Source organism: Cygnus atratus, chromosome 19 (genome assembly GCF_013377495.2).
Source record: "Cygnus atratus isolate AKBS03 ecotype Queensland, Australia chromosome 19, CAtr_DNAZoo_HiC_assembly, whole genome shotgun sequence".
Lineage (NCBI taxonomy): Eukaryota > Metazoa > Chordata > Aves > Anseriformes > Anatidae > Cygnus > Cygnus atratus.
The window spans coordinates 4,297,200-4,317,418 of NC_066380.1; the positions used below are offsets into that span (position 1 = coordinate 4,297,200).

General features: G+C 54.5%; 1 protein-coding gene across 1 annotated transcript; it reads left to right on the top strand.

Moving 5' to 3' along the window:
* The first annotated feature begins 16,878 nt into the window (after positions 1–16,878).
* FAM163B (family with sequence similarity 163 member B) lies at positions 16,879–17,646 on the top strand. The gene is made up of 2 exons (XM_035555337.1): positions 16,879–16,971; positions 17,257–17,646. Exons 1-2 carry the CDS (start codon positions 16,879–16,881, stop codon positions 17,644–17,646), a joined length of 483 nt encoding a protein of 160 aa, XP_035411230.1.
* The last annotated feature ends 2,573 nt before the right edge of the window (positions 17,647–20,219 follow it).

The window sequence follows — 20,219 nt, forward strand, 5'->3', positions numbered from 1 at the left end:
ACCCCCCCCCCCCAGCTGAGTTAAGCAGCAGAGCAGCCCCCCAAGCTCACCCACGGCAAAGAAATGCAAAGGTAGCTGCAAGGAAGGGGATGGCAAAATTATCTGGGGGCTGCTCGTAGCGGGGTTTGTTTAATACAGCAGCTGGCTGGGGCTGAGCTCGCGGAAGCACATGGCCGTCGTTCGCTCTGCAGGATGGGGGGGCTGCGTGGGAGAGAAATCCCCCGAGGGAAGATGGCTTTTCATTTCCCCGTATCGAGTGGTTTCAGACAGGATTATTTATATTTGACATAACAGATCACCAAACTTGGAAGGCAGTGGGGGTGTGCTCGTACTCATTAAGGTAGACAGTTTTCTGACAGAATAAATTAAAGGTAAGAGAAGACTGCACTTTGAGGTTCAACAGATTGTCTTCCAGCCTGAAACGAGCGGTGAAATCAGCATAAAACCTAGCTGGTGAAACCGTGCGCTCAGGTCTTCCATGATGGATGTCTGTCATTTTGGGAAACCTGGCTGGCATCCCGATGCTCGGGGTGCAGGCAGTGCTCCTCGGTGACCTCAATTGAGCAGCAGTGCCCGGCGTGATTGGTTTTTAGTCCTCGCATCTTATGTCCTCACTGAGTAAGCATCTAAATTATAATGCTGTTAAGGGAAAAGAGTTTATGTAAATTGTGCATAAACCATGTGCCTGAGCTAGCCACACAGCTGTCTTTAGGTGCTTGCCCCGTTGTGATGGCATGTGAGTAGCAGAGGCTTGTTTGCAGCCTTTTATGGCTGTTTTTCTTCTCAGCTGAAATTAGCAGAAAGATACATTACGGCTGTCAGTTGGTGAAAAGAGATTTTAAACACCTTAAAGAGCGTGCAGCTGTAATTAAACCGTAACCTCCTTCCTCTGCATGTCAGTGTTCCTGTGCAGAACGGTGACAAGAAGTCTTAGGAAACAGTGCCGGTGCTCAAAGGAGATAAAGAAATTCAACAAAATCCCCCCCTGGAGGGACTGATGTTGATTTATCACCCCTCAATACATTGGGGTTTGCTTATGAAAGATGAGTGGATGTGAGGGGAAAGGAAGGAAACAGCATCTCTGAGCTTGTTCCTGTTTTCCATCAGTAATGTGGATTGCTAATGCAGGTGGTTCTCCCGTGCGTGTGCCTACCTGCGCACGAAGGATGCAGACCATGCCCAGCGCCGTGTTTACTGATTGCAGCTCCGCCAAGCTCCTGTTTGCTTTCAGCAAAGCCTGGTGGATAGGTCCGGCTGCAAAGTCTCCCCTGACCCTTTTGCATTGCAGTTGCAGCAGAGCCCAAACCCTCTCGTAGGTGACATGAGAGCCGAGCCTGCAGGTTTGGCCGCAGGGGCTCTGCCACCCCAGAACACGTTCAGAAGTAACAGAGACCTGTGGGATGCCCCGGGGCATTTGTGCTCAGCCCAGGGAGCTTGGCTGCATCCTCGCAGCCCAAAGAAATTTGTGACACTGGTCCTTGGGCTCAGCAGGACACGTCCTCAGTGCTCAGCGTGGCGTTCAGTGGGGAGTTTCACAGCTGCAAGGTGTTCACCTACCTGGGAGCTTTCCATTTGGCTGTACGGTGCCCAGCTGTGTTAGCGGCGGTGTAAGGAACAGTAACAACCTTCCTGCCCATCATATTCGGGTACCTGGCCGTCGTGTTGTCATGGATATGGATTAGGACATGGCCAGCGAAGAGGTGCGTGCTGCTGGCAGGGCTCCCGTGGGCACGGCTGTGATGTGACAGCCCTGGAGAAGAGCAGGGGAGGGATGGAGGGGAGGTGGCAGGTGCTGGGCTTGAACTTGCAATTCGTTCCCGTTCTAATTTACACTTCTCCCCGCGTTGTCTATCTCCTTCTCTCCCCGTGAGCTAATTTATTGCGGCAGGCAGGATTTGTTCACCCTTTGCCTGAGAAAAAAGCGTATGTTCTAGCACCACAGCTTGGCAGAGGGACTGAAAATATGCCGGGTGATGGACTCTGACCCGCTCCAGACGTCCCAGCTGCCTTTGGATCACAGCTGGGATCAGTCCAGACGAGGCTGGGACCTCAGCATCCTCCGAGGCCTGCCAGAACAGCCCTGCACAGAGGTCAGCTTTAAAGGTTGGAGGGGGGAAAAGTGAAAAGTCGTAATAAGATTTTGAAGTGTCCTCGGACAGTTTAATGTGAGCCCGGAGGCAGTAGCGGCAGGTCAGGGACCCAGCAGGAGGACATGGATGGATGCAGTTCATCCTGTGGATGGAGCATTTCACCAGGTGTCTGTCAGAGGCAGCGTGGGGGGACAAGGAACGGGGCTGAATCAGGCCAAAATCATAAGGGCTGGCTCTGCAGAGACCAAGTGATGCGTTCCCGGGTGATGATGCTGCTGGTGAAGACATCCGTGGGAAGGCCAGAGCGGAGACGAGGTGACAAAGCCACCGCTGGGCACAGGCAGCTCAGCCTCCTGGCTTCCAGCTCATTTTGTGTTTGCATGAGGGGTTTGGGGCTTGGCAGTCCCGGCGCAGCTGATGTCACCACGTCCCTCGTGGCCGTGGGTTGGGATTTCTCGTGGAGGGGAGCTGCTGGCACCCCCCTGGCCATGTGCTGGTGCAGGCTGCGGGGTGGAGGCCAGCGATGAGTCAGGGGCTGGGTTTGGTTTTCCCTCACTTCAGGCAGGGTTTTTGCAACAAGCACCTGCAATGGGTCAGGGCCGGTGCTCAGCTTCATTCCCAATAACAGCACAGGATGAGCCAAGGCTTGCTCCCCAAATTTGCCACCCGGGTAACTCAGCCCCTCCCGGATGTCTCCAGTGCTTCTCTCCTATTTCTTACCTGCAGGACCAAAGCCACCTGCAGCAACAAGCACCAGGCATGCAGCCCTGAGCCTGCCAAGCTCAGGCTCTCCCCAGCTTCTGGTACCCAGCCAGCATCGTGCAGGGGACAAGGCACGAGAAGGGACACAGGCTGGGGTCCTGCCATAGCCCTGCACCCCCAGCCCCGCCACCCCGAGCAGCCTCTCTGTGCTCCACGGCTTTTATCGAAGGGCTGGGAACTTGTCACGTTCTCTCTGCAACAATATCTGACATTACCCAAACAACTTGCCCTTGGTGTGTTTCCAGAAATAGTTAGGCCTACAGGAGACACGGCTGACATCTGGATGCATTACCGTTGAGCTCAGAACCATCCAGCAAACAAGGCAGGATCTATTGTTTAAAGGTTATTTCAAGAGACTCCAAGCGAGTTATCTGGCCGTGCAATGGAGAGAGCCTTAATGGCCCTATGATAATTGCCTTTTTCTGAGGGCTGTTTTAAAGGAAAGTTAGCAGAAACCCAAAAGCAAGTCTCAGCCCATGATTGGCAGGCCAGGGACCTGACCCAAGCGGAAAATGTGCAGAGATTTTTCTGTTTCCTTCAGTGCTGTCGGACCAAGCCTCGGCAGCGTGTGCCTGATGTGGGAGCAGCAGGCTGGGGGCACGGGGAGGTGTAGGGGAGCCCACTGTTAGTCCGGCAGTAGAAACGTTTCTCGGGTCAGCATAACTGGACAGTAGGATCCACATTAGCAGAGGGCGAGATAAAATCCTCCCCGAGGCTCTGAAAATAATAAAGTTGTGGTTTGCAGGGGGTAAGGTCAGTGCTGAGCACTGGAGATGAGGGGCAGGGGGCTCTGCAGGGTGAGGGGAGGCTGGCAGGGGGCTCCTCGGTGCCTGCTGCAGGAGATGCTCTGAGGAGCACATGCCCCCGGTCAGTGAATAACAGCCGTATTAAAAATAAATAAATAAATAAAGGGGGAGAAAAGTAAAGGAAAAAGAAAAAGAAGGGCAAGTGAATTTTTGCAGAAGCGTAGTGGCAGCTGGCATCCCCTTCCCTCAGCCAGGTGACAAGGACTTGAGAGCATGTGGCAGAGGGGACATGGCTCTGCTGCCACTCACTCCAGCCTCACATGGCAGAAATCTCTCCTTGGTTCTTACCTTGGCCGCGGGCAAGCAGCAGCCATTCTCACTGGCCGTTTCACGTGCCCTGGAGAGCTGCGATGGGGAGATCACATCCCGTTCTTCTACCTCTCACGTTCTGTTTTCCCATTGATTTTCTCTGTGGGGGATGTTGGGTGAGCGAGATGGGGACACAAAGCCAAAGCCAGGTTGTCTCTTTACTCACCAAGTGGTTCACTGTTTGAGGTTAAAGGGGAGAATTAATGAAATTAATGAAAGGAAACAGGCCGCCTGTGGGAAGAGGAAGACCCAGACTGCCAGGGGATGCGACTGGTTCAGCCGTCGTCGTGTTCCCCCATGCATCGCCCTGACTCGGGCTGCTCCAGCTGAAGCAGACCAAAATGTCTCGACGTTCAGAGGCTGCTGCAAGCCCCAGCAGGGAGATGTCCTGGAATTCCTTGTAGAAGATGCCACAGAGGCCATCCAGGCTGGTGTTTGCTGTGAGTGTGCCCAGGCGTGTCAGGAGACAGGAGCTCACAGGCACGGGCCAGACGAGTCCCCGGAGCGGCCGCTTTCCAGCGTGCAAGCTGCAGCTCTGCTAAGCCACCCGCTTAGAGGCCGCATCTCCTGTGAGAAAAACAGCCTACCTGCAAAGCGCCTGGCTCATTTTCATTCCCAGTATTCCACCTTTTCTCCCCTAGGTTATTTGCCTTTTGCCCCCAGGAAACAGCAAGTACTTTCCGAGGTGCCTGGCAGGGACAGAGCTCGTGCTCTGAATTCCCCGTGTGCTTCCCCTTTGAGCACAGGGAGCTGCCATGCCTTTGCTGTGCATTTATGGCAGGATCCCCTTTGCTCTCGGTATGGATTTGGCTCTGCTTCAAGATCTGTCGCGGGTTTTCCTGCCTGAGCTCTGGCAAACCATGAACTCTCTCTTTTTTTTTTTTTTTTTCTGTTTCTGGTGTCTCCCTTTATAGCCAGACTGCAAACTGCTGGGTGCGGGGAGTCTCCCCCTCGCTGGCTGCCTGTCAGGCCTGGCGTGCTCCTGCAGACGATGCTGCATGTTGTTATTCCTGGCTTTCCACCCTTCCTTGGGCCCAGCATCCACTGCTCAAGGTGCAGATGCTGGGGCTCTGCCCGCCAGCACCCACTGCGCCCTGCAAGCCCCGTGCATCCCTCTAGCGGCAGCCAGCACGCTGAGGCTGTTACGGGCTGGGTTATTTGGGAAAGGCCAGGCTGCCTTAGGAAAAACCCAGCCAGCTCTTAAACATTTAGGTTGATGGACAGTCAGTTGCGGCTCTCCTTTGATATCAATAATTGCTGCAATTTGACTCCGCTGCAACTTCAGCTGTAGAAATCATTCACTGTACAACAGCGTGCATGCTGCCACTCTGCAGTTAACAAAATACATGTGTGTTACACGGCAAGATATTATGCCTTTTGTGGAAATGCAAGCTAGGCTCCCTCTGGGGAAAAAATACAGTATTGATGCTGCCAGAGACTCGGCTCTGAGCAAGGGCTTCAGCACCCCAGCTGCTGGAGCAGCCCGGGAGATGTGCGGCCTCGAGGGCAGGGAGCTTGCCCGGTCTCCCTCCGCAAGCCAGGATTTGCAGGGATCTCATTTATAAGGCTCTCGTGTGGAAGGAAAGGGATCTCTCTTACTCTGATCAGTGTTGCCTGCCAGGTAGCTAAGCCCTGGAAAGATTAGCAGGGGGATCTGGGGAAAAATAGCCGTGCTGTGAGAGTGGGAGCGAGGGTGGGAATGGGAGGATAATAAGTGTTGATTGGGTTTGCAATTAGGCAAATTTTGTGCTTTGGTTGTCACTTTGGTGTAATTTACTTTATTGTACCTGGAGGACTGAGCTTTGGGGTGCAGCACAGGGTGCTGGCGTGGCTCAGCTCACTGCGGCATGGGCAGGAGCCCCCAGGGCATTCGGTACCTCGCACACACAAAGCTGCTGTGCCTAAATCTGGGTGCTTGAAGTGCCAGGGATGCCTCCTGGCACAGCTGCAGCCAGGATTCCCCCAGGGGCAGCATCTCCTGGCTGTCTTCAGCTCCTGAGTGTGGCTGAACCAGGCTGCTCCTTGCAGTGGATGCCTGCTTGTGTCCCCCCTGGGCAGCGCTGGATGTCCCATCCCATGGGCAGGCATATTCCTCTGGGATAAAGGCAAGGATAATATTTATGCAATTAATATTAGACAGCTCCAGCTTGCTTTTTTTCTGATTTGCGACAGTTTAGCATTGCTGACTTCCCAGTTCTCACAGTGGGAGCGGATTCAGCCCACAGAAAGTGGGATTTTCTCAGTCGTGCATATTTTCCCTTGAGTTTCTGGCATCGTAGTTTTGTTTTTGTTTTATTTTTAAATAAAACAGAATAGGTTATAGAAAACACAAGGCTATAATACCAGATTCTGAGAAACCAAGTACTAGTCTTACTTGCTGTCTGGATACTTTTGTAAATATTATGATGTATTGTTGACTGGTAGGATTGGCACACAAAGGGCAAGTCTTAAAATATTGTCTGACTTGATTGAAAGCAAATAAAAAACATAAATATTGCTGGGTTGTGGCAGTGCTACTGACTGCAGAGGATTAGAGTTGCCCAGACACAGAAATGTGTAAACTTTCAAATGCTGAAATGCTTTTTCTGTAACCAGTGCTTGGGTTTTGCTCCAAAAGAGATTTCCAAAAATGAATACAGATGAGAGCATTTACAGGAACCCTAAAAGAAAAAGTGCTTTGTGTGACACGAATGCTAACATCGTAGTGTGAATAACACAACGTTGCCCAATTTCATAATATCCCAGCCAAACCAACCCGAAGCAGAACTGAAGCATCCTGCGAGTGCAGAAGAAATCCCCAACACAGAGCAGCCTTGGGCTCACCTTTGTGCTTTGAGCCCTGTGCTCACGAGAGCACTGCCCAGGGCTGCTGTGTTTCACCAGACAGTGACAGGCTGGGGCTGCAGACAGTGGTGAGAGCATTTCTGACTCCCAAAGGAGCCCTGTGGTCGGTTTAACCCTGCGAGGGGCATCTCCCACAGGCAGCCCTCTGCCGCGTGCCAGGCACCCGCGTGTCGAGGAGCTCCGGTCTCCCAGGCAGGGGCAGTGAAGGTGCACATGCCTGTAGGTTTGGGTTTTGTAAGGACTAAACATATCTGTTAAACAGCTTCATGCATGGTTTACTATTGGGGTGGGCTGTTAAATAAGTGCTTGTTGTGGTACTACCAACATCAGCATGGCTGGGGTGACATTTAGATAGCTCAGGAAATCAGAGAATGAAAGGTTTTGTTATTGCTGTCATTAGTTCCCAATTCGTCCCAGCTGAACTATTAGCTCTGGGGTGTGAAGAGCTATTTAGCAATACCTCCTTCCTTCTTCCCAATGAGTTCCAGCTAACTTGTTTGAGTGAAGCGAGCTTTCTCAGGGCTTGAGTAAGGAAAGGCGAAATTGGGGTAGGGTTTGGAGGCTGGAGGGGGGCAGTGCTGTGTGCAAGCCTGAGTGGATGGGTTCCTGCATGCACATCCTCACGGGGCTGCTGTGACCCGAACCCCCAAGCACAGAGCATCCCAGGGGAGGCATGGCTGCTGTTGGTACCCAGCCAGACTGCCCCTCAGCAGGGCCAGGGGATGGGAGCCATGCAGGGGCTTCGCTGCTGAGGGCAGGCTGGTGATTCAGAGTGCTGGTCTAACGCTTGGCTTTTAAAGAGGAGATATTTGGCATTTTCCAGTCCTTTAGGGTGCCACAAGTCAGGCCTCATTTAAGTGAGGAAGGCAGGAACTGCAGACTGCTGGGGTGCTGATTTGCTGCAAATACGAGGGGCAACGAGGCTGCAACACCCAGGCACCGAGCAGCCGGAGCACCCTGCCCCGTCCCTTCCCCAAGGATGGACCCGTGGGCCTGGGAACGAGCTTCTCCAGGTCAGCCTGTGCCAGCAGTAATGCTCCTCTGACCCTGGGGGACACGGCGAGAGGATGAGCGAGCCATGAGCGGGGAGCACGAAGCAGCGCATCGCTCCCCAGGGCCTCTCCAGCATCGCGGAGTCATTTCAAAGGCAGCGGCTGCATCGTCCTGATGCTGATGCTAGGCAAAAAAGATACACCATCGCATGTGTTTTGGTTCCTGAAAGATGCCATCCCTGGGAACAGTCGATATTTCAAACATTTGATCTCAGCAGCTCTGCTAAGCCCACGTGTTTTTAAGTGGAACAATTTGTGTGAAGGTTTTTCTCTCTCTCTTTATTCGGCTAATGATGGTTTTCAGCTGAGCTGTATGAATTATTTTATATTTTCTGCCTTTTTGCTTGTGATCATTTTGTTGTGGTGGGTTTCTCTCCCTTTGAGTTAAACCTTTCCCTCTCTGATCTCTCAGGAAGAGCTGCAACAGAAGTAAGGTGAGGAGAAAAAAAAAAGGAAATTTACTGGAAATGTTTCAGTAAAGTTGCCAAAAACTGTTGGTCCCTATTAATTCCCCTGATGCAGCAATGATAAATCCTTATAAAAATAAAAAATAAAAAATGAGAGCATAAGGAGACTTTAAGAAAACTCACAGGCAACAAGGAAGCCCATCGCTCCTTGTTCATAATCAACCTGCACATCCCTCGCCACAATGTGTGGTGCTGGCACCGGCCCCGGGGGCTCGATGCCACCTGCAAAGGAAACTCAGACCCCACACAAGTGTTGGGTGAGGCAGACGCAGGGTGAGTGGCAGCCCTCACCATTCAGATGTGTTTCCAAAAGCTCTTCTCTCCTCCACTTATTTATTCATGCACTGTGCTAACTTGCCGGGCTGGAGTAGGAAAAAACACCCTGCTTGCTTTTCCTTGCATGGGTTGAACCTGAGCCTTTGCGAGAGCGATGTAAAGCTGTAGCTATGGAAACTCCCTACCCTTCTTATGATTTTTTTTTTTAAGGCAGAAAGGTGTATCTCTTCCGAGATCCCAGGCAGGGCTGCGTGGGTGTTCAGGCAGCCCCAAGGGCCCATCCCTGGCTGCTGCTGGCTCCCCAGGGCAGCCGAGATGGGTTCACCCCGGACATGATGACCAGGAGAGACCTAGGGACCCATTCCCATCATAATTCCCCGAATAGGGAAAAAAAACACATTCCTGCAGCTAGATGTGGGATGCTCCCTGGAGCTCTCAACTCACTTAATGAACACCAAAGGAAATGGTGCTTCCTGCTGCTTCCACCCTGTTCTCGTTGGGTCCCTGAATCCTGAGCAAATGAGGCAGAATTGGGCAACTCCCAAATATTCACTCTGCCCAAGATCTGTCCCGCTGAGCTCTGCTCTCACCTCCTGGAAATGCAAGGCCTGTTGCGTTTGCTGCTCGGTGGAAGCGTACCCTGCATGCATCCTGACCGACGCACGGCTGTGCCTCGGTGTCCGCAGGGGTTCTGTGGGAGATGGGGGCTTGTCCTCCCCACCACCAGCACCAGGGTGTGGAAGGAGCACGGAGCTGTCCCCACCTCAGTGCCTGGCCTGGGGGAAGCCACCATGGCCTGGAAACGTGCGACAGGCCTCATGAAACCTGGCCTCGAAGGCAGAACCTCAGCCGTCCCAGGTCTCAGTTTTCCTGCCTGTGAAATGGATATAAGTACAGCTAAGCTTTGCCTCTCAGGCTCCGTACTGTTTCGTTGGCCAGGAGGACAGGTGGGAAGCCTGGCCTCACGCAGGGCTTTGGCTGAGGTGTCGCAAAGGCCGAATTCGCAGCTGGGGCTGGTTGTGGTTACCTGAGGCAAACGGCGGCACTCGGTGTCCCTAACAGCGCGGGGCTGACTCCATCCATCTCCCCAGGCCAGCTGCTCCAACGCTTCCCCGTAAGGCTGAGGTTCTGTGCAGGGCCAGAGCCACCAGATGCCCCCTGTGGGGACAGCCACCATGAGGTGCTGCTCCCGTGGATTTGTAGGGCCGTTGGGTACCAAGACCTCACTGTCCCCATGCACGGTGCTGCTGGCTTGCCACAGCCTTGTCCCCAGGACCAGGACAGGGGGATGGAGGCTCCCTGGCCCATCTCAGCTCCAGCATCACTGTCTCGGGGCCAGGGGACTTTCTCAGGAGCCCTGTGGCAATTTTTTGCCCTTGTTCTCTGTGGCAGCTTCAGTAACTTGGTAAAACCTGCGGGAAGCTCTCACTCCCACAGGTGTCGTCCCCTGCCCACAGCATCAGGCTGTTAGGGCAGCAGCTTCTCTTTTCTGTACTTAAAAGCTTTCCAAAGCCAAATGAACGGAGCAATATTGGGAGGCACTGCTCTTTCAGAAGGACAAACGCGCCTTTTTCTGCTTTTGCTGCACCGTTTCAGCAGAGCTCTCTGACAATTGGGTCTTTGTGATCTTTCAGCCTCTGCTCAGCAGACTGCTCCTTGCTGGGTGGTGATGGAGATCCCTGCGTGGACAGGAAAAAGTACAAATCAAGGCCGACATTTATAGTAAGAAGAAGTCCCCGTGGGGGGGGGTGTCCCTACCCCAGACTTATTTCCCACTTAGCAGTGATTGCAGCTTATCTCAAGCTGCTAATACCAAAAAAACTGCTCTCTCTCATGCTAATATCTCAGGCTGACTAAACCATAATTCAAGAGGAGATTAAATGATGCAGGGTGGAAAGACAGCCTGTCTTGCTTTTTTTTTTGTTTTGCTTTTTTTTTTTTTTAAAGGAGTTTAGGCTGCTTAAGAGTGTTTTGGATGACGGCCTGCTTTCCAGCTGGCGCATGGAAATAATTCCTGGTACTTATGCAGATTGTGATTGTTTGGGCTGGAACAGGTGGGATTGTGGAGGGCAAAGCTCTCTGGTGTGGTCTGATAGCAGATCCCATCACCTCCATACAGGTTCCTTTTTTTTTTTTGATTTTTACTCTGTCCTGGTGCTAGCATAGGGCCATTGTAGGGCTGCAGCAGGGCTGCTTTTAGCAATCTGGTCCCCTCCTGCTCCCAGCTGTGCTCTCTGCAGTTTTACAGAAGGTCGGAGTGATGAAGCAGGGTGAATGTACCTTGTTTTATTCCAGGCGATGCTGAAGCATCTGCAAACTCCTTTCCTGGTCCCTTTGGGATGGTGATAGAGGCACCTTCGGGAAGGTCCATGGCACTGAAAGGAGGGTGTTCCCACGGCACTGTCCATTTTTCCCCCCATCCCTCCCCAACAGCACTGCTGCCTTCCTTTTAGCATCTGCAGTCACTTAAATTCGTGCCTGGAATTGTGCTTAGTAAGCCTCAACACCGCTTTGATGAGCTGTGCAAATATTATTTTTCATTAGGAGTGATTAGGTTGTATTAACCGACATTATTGCCTCATTATTGCAGTGCACATATTCCCTCTCGCTCCATGCTGGGGCTGGCATCCCCTAAATCGATTCCCTTTGAAGGCAGCCTGCTGGAGTGTGCTGAGCATTCAGAAGGCTCACTAAGAGCTGATCTCCTTTTTAAATACAAATAATGGCAATTAGGGGGGGGGATCCCTAATTGTCCCATGAATCCCTGCTTCTTTTAAGCTTTTCTGTGATACTTGGTTCAGGAAAACACAAAATTCGGAGTGGCTGTCGCTGTGTTATGTCCCTGCTGAGTTGTCTGGGCATCCTTTGCTGGGTTTTGCTCTCGCTGAGCTGTTCCAGCACAGGAGCACAGCCCAGCTGCGCCGGCACTGCTGCCTGCGGGGACACGCGCCCGCTGTGTCCGCAGCATATGGAGAAGTCTCATACAGCTCGTCAGAAAAGCAGTGGCTTCTCTCTGAATCTTTGGGCTGCCATATAATATTTAACAGAGCACTTTGGGCTATGAAATTGCGTGGGATGATAAAAAGAGCAGATGGAAGGACCGGTTCAGTGTGACACTTGACTGTCCCCATTGCCTGGCCATCGGCGCTGCTCCGGGAGCATTTCTGGCCGGGAAGGCGCAGAGCAGAGAGGAGCGATCCTGGGGCACAGAGCAGCTTACCTGGGGTTATGATCCATGCAAACTGCCCGTATTGCCCTGGTGCTCATCCTGCATCAGCCTGATGTACCTTGCGGCTTGCCTCCTTGCCAGGGGAGCTAAAACCAGCAGGAGGGAGCATTGGACCGGCTTCCGAGCAGAGAGAGGGCTCTTTTTTAATCCACAAACTCCTTCTATCTTTTCGGGGCCGTGGCCTCAGAGCAAAGGTGTTTTCCTCCTGCCCTCCCTGTCCCCAGCAGCCACAGTCCCTGGCCGTGCTGCATCCTGCAGAGCCGGAGCCCGATGGCCGCGGGATGCTCTTCTGCAGAGCTCAGCGCTGCGCCAGCAGGAGCCTAGCAGATGAATTGTTGACTGGGCACCAGCTATCGATCACCTCCTCCATAGATTGTTTCCGGTCCGGATGTCAGCAGGAGCTTGGGGGATGCTTGAGGAGGGCTGGGGCGGAAGCTGCCTGGGTCTCTGCAGACCTAGCCGAGCTGTGGGCTACCTCTTGAGGGGGGTCAGTGGCCTCGGTGACGGGCTTTGAGGCAGGCAGCATCTCTAAAGGCAGCAGAAAAGGGCAGGCACTTCCAGGTGGTTGTGAGGTTTTGTTGCTTCCCATTCTGATGGGGTGTAAAAGCTCCCAGCTGTGTTACAGCCTGTGCGGGCCAGCCAGGGCTGATTGCCTCTCCCGAGCAGTGCAGCCCATTCCAATTGCCATAGACACCCTTTCAAAAATCCTGCTTATTTGTGGGACTGTCAGCAGTGGCACAAAGCCTCATTTCCAAAGCCTCATTTCCAGGGCAGGGGAAGTGCCCGACCTCTGCTCTGCTGCTGGGTGCAGGAGCTGTGCTGTGAAGGATGACAGGAGGACAGGGCTGCCGTGACCTCAGCACCACCTCCAGCACCCAGGAGCAGCTGGGCGTTGTGGGTGACCCTGGAAAACCGAGAAATATGCTCTGCAGAGAGGGGACAGCAGGGAGGCTAGCAGCCCCTGCTCAGCCCAGAGCCAAAGGACAGCAGGCAATGACCCGGCACATCCCACAGGACACAGGCTGGAGCTCAGGACACCTGCTCACGGTGCTGGGATGGGTGCTGAGGAGGCAGAGGGGCAGCAGTGGCTGCAAACCATCACCCATGCATTGATCCAGCATGCCAGTGTGGAAGGACAGGAGGAGCACGGGCTGAGCGCCCAGCTGCCCGCGGTGCACCCTGACTGTTTAAATCCCTGCTGTCTGTGCAGAGCATCAGCCCCCAGGCCAGCGGTGCTGCCGTCACGGGGACGAGAGAGAGAAAAATCACAGAGCGGTGCCGCAGCCCTGCTGCCTGGAGTGGGTTTCAGCCGGGAAGCCGTGTCCTGTGCCCGTGTTCCTGGCAGCTGCCCTGCCCGCCGGCTCCCCGAGTGCAAACCTCCCGCTGGCACGCTGCCCTGCTGCTCCTCGAGCCCGGCTCTTGTTCATTGACTGGGCAGGGTTACGGCCACTGGGGGAAACACCACAACACGGCTTTATTTGCCACCAAACAGCTTTGGGCTTCTCATTTGTTTGCTGCCTTCCCACCACCCGTGCTGGATGCTGCTTGCCAGGTTTCCCCTCCCGCTGGCTGCTTTGGGGTTTACCCTTGGGCAGAGCGCTGGCACTGAGAGGCCAGAGCAAGCCAGGTTCCCCCAAAACACTGCAGCATCAAGCGCTCAGATCCAGTCTCCCCTTCTCAGGGCAGTTCATTACATGGAGATTTCTTTTTAACCTCTGGGCCAAGTTCCTGGGTCACAGATGCTGCCTGCACCCAGCTGCGGGGTGGACAGCAGCAGCAAGAAGCTCGGGGAAGCTGCAGCTCGGGCGTCCTGCACGCCTCGTGTGCTCTCCCATTGCCTTTTTTCTAATTGCTGGGCTGTTTTCCTTTCTTCTGAAGCGGGGCTTGATCAGAAGCATGACATCAGGGGTAGCTGTGCGTGGAAGAGCTGGGAAAAGGCCTGGAAGCCTTTGTGGGCTGGATGTGCTGCCTCTGGCCGCAGGTCCCAGGGCTGGCAGGGGATGCACGGAGCGCTGCTGCACTAGGACAAGCTGAGGGCCACGGCTCTTTGCAGGTAAAGCACGGTCTCCTGGGGCAGGCACAGCTTTGGTGGGACCAGCACACCAACCTGAGGCTCAGTTTTGGTACTTGCCATGAATGGCACTTCCAGCTAGTGCAAAAGGCCTTGGGGTGACTGTGTTACCATGGGATGGGATGAGATATGTGGAGGCCCTGTTCATCTAGAAATCCGGCCTGAAGGTTTTTCTTACACCTGCAAACGCCAAAAGCTGGTTTAACTGGCACTTGAGGGTCTCTTACAGGAATCTCAGCCTCACCTCAGCCACCACCAGGCCGGGTCCAGCCAGGCAGCAGGAGCCCGCTGTGGCTGGAGGGCTCCAGCACCTGGAGCAAGGGAAGGAGCCACCAAACCGGGGCTGGAGCTGCTGGGAGGTCTGCTTGTGTCTTCTCCAGGCTGCAAGGAGCGGAGAAGGCCATTTGCTCATGTTTTGGGCTTTCCAGCTGCTGCAGGGCTGGTGCCATCCATATCCCTAGAGCTGCAGCCATAGATGGCCTGGCAAAACCAGGCAAGAGGCAGAGGACGGTGCCTAAACCAAAGCAGCTCAGCCAGGAGCAGCCTGAAGCACCCGTGCAGAGAAATATCTTCAACTTTTCGGGTGTTTGGGCATCCTTGGTAGCTCGAGGGCTCCTCATGTTACCCAGGGGGAAGGCAGGAGCCAAGTGGCTGTGGGACGCGCCTGCTGGTGCCTGTGCTCCTCCTAGCAGGGCTCCTGCATACCTTCCCCGAGCCCACAGCGGAGCTGCAAAGCACTTCCTTTTACCAAGATATTTATTACTAAATATATGAATCTGGGAGCCTGTGGAGCGTGAAATTAGGAACAAATGTAAAAAGGAGGTCTAGACAGGAATTGTTCTGCTTATGGGCTTTCCCCCCCTTTCCTTTGCATGCTGGAGAGTTTAATGCTTCCAGGTACCCAGCTTTAATCAGACAAGTATGTTACGGGAGGGAAAAAGCGAGATGCAAACGGTCTGGCTCTGTGTCGAGTGGTGGCTGTGAGTGGCACGTCTGGCTGACCACGGTGGCACCGGTGGGGAGGGAAGCGGAGCACATCACCGTCACTGTGTGCTCCCCTTGCTTGCCCCCGGGCAACCGTTTAATGGAAACGGGAGCAGCGCAGGTGCAGGGGCACCCAGCACGGCCCTAAATCCCTTTCTGAGCAGGAGTTCCCAAATCCCTGATGCAGTCTGGGAGGACACTTCCCCTGGCTGTGTCCCCCTGAACCGCTGCAGAGCGTTTTGCCCCAGGGATGAGGGCAGGATTCAGCCAGGCACTTGCCCCGTGGCCGTGCGGTGCGAGAAGCTCTCACGTTGCACAGTGGTGGTATAAATTCCCCCCGCTCCTACAGCCCCGCTCAGCAGCGACATAAAATGTGATACTGCTTTATCCATTCAGCACTTACCCAACTTTAGCAGGACATTAAGCGCCTGAAAATATGCCGCAGATTTATTTTCTTTGGAAGCAGGTTAAATCCCTGACAGATACGGTTGCTTTTCCTCGGGTGCTGAAGCAATTTGGGTTTGGGGTGGCTGGTTTTTTTTGGTTTAACCTGATCTCACGAGCTGGAGGCCAGCTTTGTTAAAGCACTTGTCGGGTAGGTGGTCAGAGTTCACTCTCTCTCTTAATTTATGGCGGTTATCCTGTTCCCAGCTCGACTCTCGTGGCACTAAGGGGCTGCTCGAGCTGCAGAGCGATGCCGGTGCATGGCTGCTAGAGGTGTGTGCAGGCAGCAGCACCGCTCCCCACATACCCCCGGGGCAGAGCTCGGTCTTGTTCTGCACGGCTGGAGGGAACTTCAGGCCTCCGGTGAGCTCCTGGGGGAGGGATGCTCAGCACAAGACCTGCACCGGCATTACAAGGCTTGGGCTTGTCTCACCCTGCATGAAGCACAGCCTCTGCTCAGCGCAGGGTTGGGGGCCTTACACATTTTACCATGCTCGCACCCAAATTACCCTAAGGGGACTTTTGGGAGAGGAGTCTGCTGGTGCTACCCTGAGAAACAAGCAAGTGGCTTAACGGCAGCATCCCCGTGATGGTCAGCATACTCAGTGTGAACACCCAGGGCTCTCAGAGCACTGTCCCAGGTAACCCATGCTCCACCAACACTTCATCTTGCCCCAAATGAGGCACAGAGCTCGGTCCCCACCGCACCAGGCGGATCCATCCCATACCACAGCTCGCTGCTTTGGGAGGGGAGAGGAGAGCGCCTGTCCCTGCAATCGTTAAAGGCTCACTTAGCAGTTCCAGTTATTCCAAATTAAAATACCACATTGTTTTCATGGGGAAAATGGATTATAGGCTCAGAGAAAAAATGTGCACAGCTCAAACCCCCCCCTTACTGCGACGCTGCTCCTGAAGCTCCGCGCTCCAGGCAGGAGCCGTGGGCAGGTCCCTGTCCCCAGCACGGGGCACGGAGTGTGCCAGGAGGGCACCGAGGGGGCTGTGAGCTCATGGCCAAGCCCCGTGCTGGCACCAGGCAGGATTTACTTCCCTGTACCCACCTCTGGCATGCAGAGCAGCCTGCTGGTACCCAGAACAGCTGAGATCTGGGAGTGCTGTGCACCCTGTGGCACCCTGCTCGGCCAGCTGATGGGCAGCTTACAGGTGGACACTGCTTCCCTTGTTGTCACAGGATGGGATTTTCACTGCAGGACCATTTGTGCAGGTCCCATAGGGTCCCAGCACCCTCATTCACCCCCTCATCGAGGTGTGCTGTTGCCCGAGCTCAATTATTCAGCACACCTGCAGGCTGCACTAACACTTAGTAAATCTCTCCCCTCACTGCACCTGGCTTTTTCCATCCTCTCCCACCTGCCAGGTGGCATTTAGAGGGGACGAGGGCTCCCCTGATGGCTTTCCCAGTGCTGACACCAGGCCTGATCCTGCCCTCACCCTTCTACAAAGGCACAGCCCCCCACAGCTGGCAGCACCGTGCCCCACCACCCCGTGTGCTCTGTGTTGCAGGCTGTTAATGGAGAAGAGGGCGAATGACAGCCGGGACCGTGGTCATCACAGGTGGAATATTAGCGACTGTCATTTTACTTTGTATCATCGCTGTCCTCTGCTACTGTAGGCTCCAGGTAAGGCTGGGGATGTGGCATCATGGGGACGGGGCAGGACACTGTGATGGGGACGGGGCAGGGCACCACGATGGGGGACGGGGCAGGGCACCACGATGGCGACAGTACAGGGCACCGTGGTGGGGACGGGGCAGAACACCGTGATGGGGACAGGGCAGGGCACCGTGATGGGGACAGGACAAGATAGGGGGTCCCCGTGCCTGATCCCACCTCCCTACCGCGGGGCGACACGGTGGTGGCACCAGCGGCGCAGCGGGCCCCTGGCTGAGCCCTGTCCCGTTCCAGTACTACTGCTGCAAGAAGGATGAGTCCGAGGAGGATGAGGAGGAGCCCGACTTCGCCGTGCACTCCCACATCCCTCCGCTCCACTGCAACCGCAACGTAGTGCTGACCAACGGCCCGTCCCTCTACGCCTCCTCGCCCTTCGGCAAGAAGCCGACGCCGAGCCAGAGCGGCTGCCCCGGCTGCGGGCAGTATGAGCCCCCCACCTTCTTCCTGCAGGAGCCCCCCGAGGAGCTGCACAACGGGGGGGACCGGGTCAGCTACCAGACCGTCAGCCAGGAAGACCTGGAGCTGCCGGTGAGCGTGGGCAACCTGCAGGCGCTCAACCCCAACCGGCTCTCGGCTATGCGGGAAGCCTTCTCCCGCAGCCGCAGCATCAGCACCGACGTGTGAGGCAGCATCGCGCCTTTCCAAGGACTTTTTAAAATCCACAGAATAGTTTTAAAGAAAAAAAAAAGGGGGGGGGGGAGGGGGGTTGGGGAGATTTTGAATGTATTGCTGTGTTCTATAGGCAGACACGTGGTAAATTGTAATATGAAGGGTTAGCAAAAAAAAAAGGGGTGAGTGAGGGTGAGGACAGTTGCAGCTGGGACACGAGGTTTTCTAGTGCTGCTTTGCATTTTTTTTTTCTTTTATAAAGAGGATTTTGATATTGTGCAGCCTTTTATACAGAGTAAATGCCCCTCCTCCGTGTCAGGCAGGAGCGCTGAGTGTCGGGCAGGTGACGGGCACAGGGGTGGCTGCAAAATGCCTCGTGCTGCGAGCCAGCGGGCACCCGCTGCTGCTCCCCGGGGACACACGGCACCCACGGGCTCCTGGCCCTAGTGTGCAAAAACACACGTGCACACACGCACACACACAAACACACCATGGTCCCCTGGCAAAGCAGGGCTCCTGTTGCCCACCCCTCCATCGCCCTGTCCTGCACCGCTCCGTGCTGCAGCCATGCACACGTGCGCACCCATCGTGTCCCTGTCCCTGCAACCTCTCGCTGCCCCCCCTTGGCCATTTCTCCCCGGGTCGCAGCCGTGAGACCCTCAGGGGCTGGGGGCAGCAGGTGCAGAGCCTGGCCCTGCCTGCAGAGCCCGATGGAGCCGGGCTGGGGGGGGGGGGGGGTGGTTTGCAAGCTCACAGACGCACGGCTGCACTGCCAGGTGGGAGCAACGCACGGAGTGCTTCCAGATGGAGGGACGTACCCAGAGCTGCCCCCGCAAATAACCAGCCTGCCCTCCCCAAATAACACCATATGCTACTTCTAATCTAGGGAGCTGAGCGCTGGGAGAGCAAGAGTGGCCGTGTATGTGTGCGTACGCCCCTGCGTGCACATTTTTACATGCTTTTTTTTCTATTAAAAGTTAAAAATAAATTTAAATTAAAAAAAAAAATATTACAAAAAAAATACAAGAACACCCACGACACTTTCTCCCCTCCCAGGGATGTCAGAACACTTCACATTCAGGCAGAGCCACCTCTGTGTTTCTCCCCGTGCTGTTTCCCCTGGCCAGGACCGTGGCACCAGCTCTGCCCCAGCTCCGTTGGCCGCACTGGATCCAGCCAGGGCTGCACGAGCCAAGTGGTGGGCACAGAGCTGGTGCTGGGTGCCGGCCACACTGCGAAGGAGTAGTTTTGTTATCACTGCAGCCATGGTAGCAGGACCTACACCTTGCACTGGTGTGTCCACGGGGTGCTCACGGGCCCCGCTTTCTCCTTGCTGGCTCAATTCCTCCCTCCACATGTACGATTTGTCTTACAACGTACCCTCTTGCTCCCAGACTGTGCAGCGTTCAGGTTAAAAGCATCGCCTTGGACGCGGGGGACAGCTCGCCCTGCCGCAGTGGAGGGCGCAGGGGCTGCAAATGGACTCTGATGGCCTTGGTGCCGTGCTCTGGGTCAGGCGTCGATTTGAAAGATGGGATGGGAAGAAAAAAGGCGGCACTCCACAGCCATCGGCGTACCCGCACTGCCTGCAGCCTATCCGGACGTTTTAACTGTGAGGGCTTTTAATTCCCCACCACACCTTTTGAGGTACAAGTCAGTCTTTGCAGAGTATCTTTGACATTTTGGGGTTTCTCTTGGGATGGGGGGGGCGGGCGGATCTGGGCTTGGTTTTGTACACGTTTAATATCCAGCGTTTGGTCCTGCCCAGGCTGCGCTCCAGGGAGCATCTCCCTGCTCCAGTTAGCACAGCCAGGTTGTACAGTGCTCACTGCAGTTTGTTTAAATGCATTTAGACTTCAGATCCTTTGCATTTCTTGTGAATGTACTTATCTTTCCAGCCTTCCTTTATTTCTTTTTTCCTCCTTTCTTTTTTTTCCTCCTTCCAGTGTAGCTTGGAAACTAAGCAAATGATTGACTTTCTCTAACCTTCACCTGGTGAACTATTGTACAGGACTTTGGGCATCAAGGAAAAAAGAAAAAAAAAAAAAGAAATAAACTACTTTGCCATGGATTTTGAGGCCAATCTTTGTGTACCAGCACCTTCAAAGGCAGGGTGCTGTTTGCAGAAGCATCACAAAGGTGCAGGAACTCCCCCCCATGAGATCCCCGTGCAGCACAGGGGAGAGAGCAGGGGCTTGGGGCGCAGGCACCAAAAGCAGGGATGCTTGGTGAGACCTGCCCCTGGAAACACAGAACAAGCACCTCCTTGGGGAGCCCCTTTTTTGTTGGTACCATATCAAACCTCTTTGCCTGCAGGCTCCTGAAAATCTTGTAGTTCATAAACCCACACACGTAACTCCCAGAGAATCCCAAATCCCCTAGCAATGGCCCAGAAAGGACCCAAATTCAGGGACTTTTTTCTGACTATCAGAAGAGTGGTGTTTCCTCATCCTGGGCTGAGAGCTGCTCTTCTTCCCCCAGGAACAGACCCAGCACGCGGGCTCGTAGCCCTGACACCACTGTTTCCAGCACAGAGTTTGTTTTCCAAACACCCACCACAAACTGGAGAATAAAACAAAATACCACCA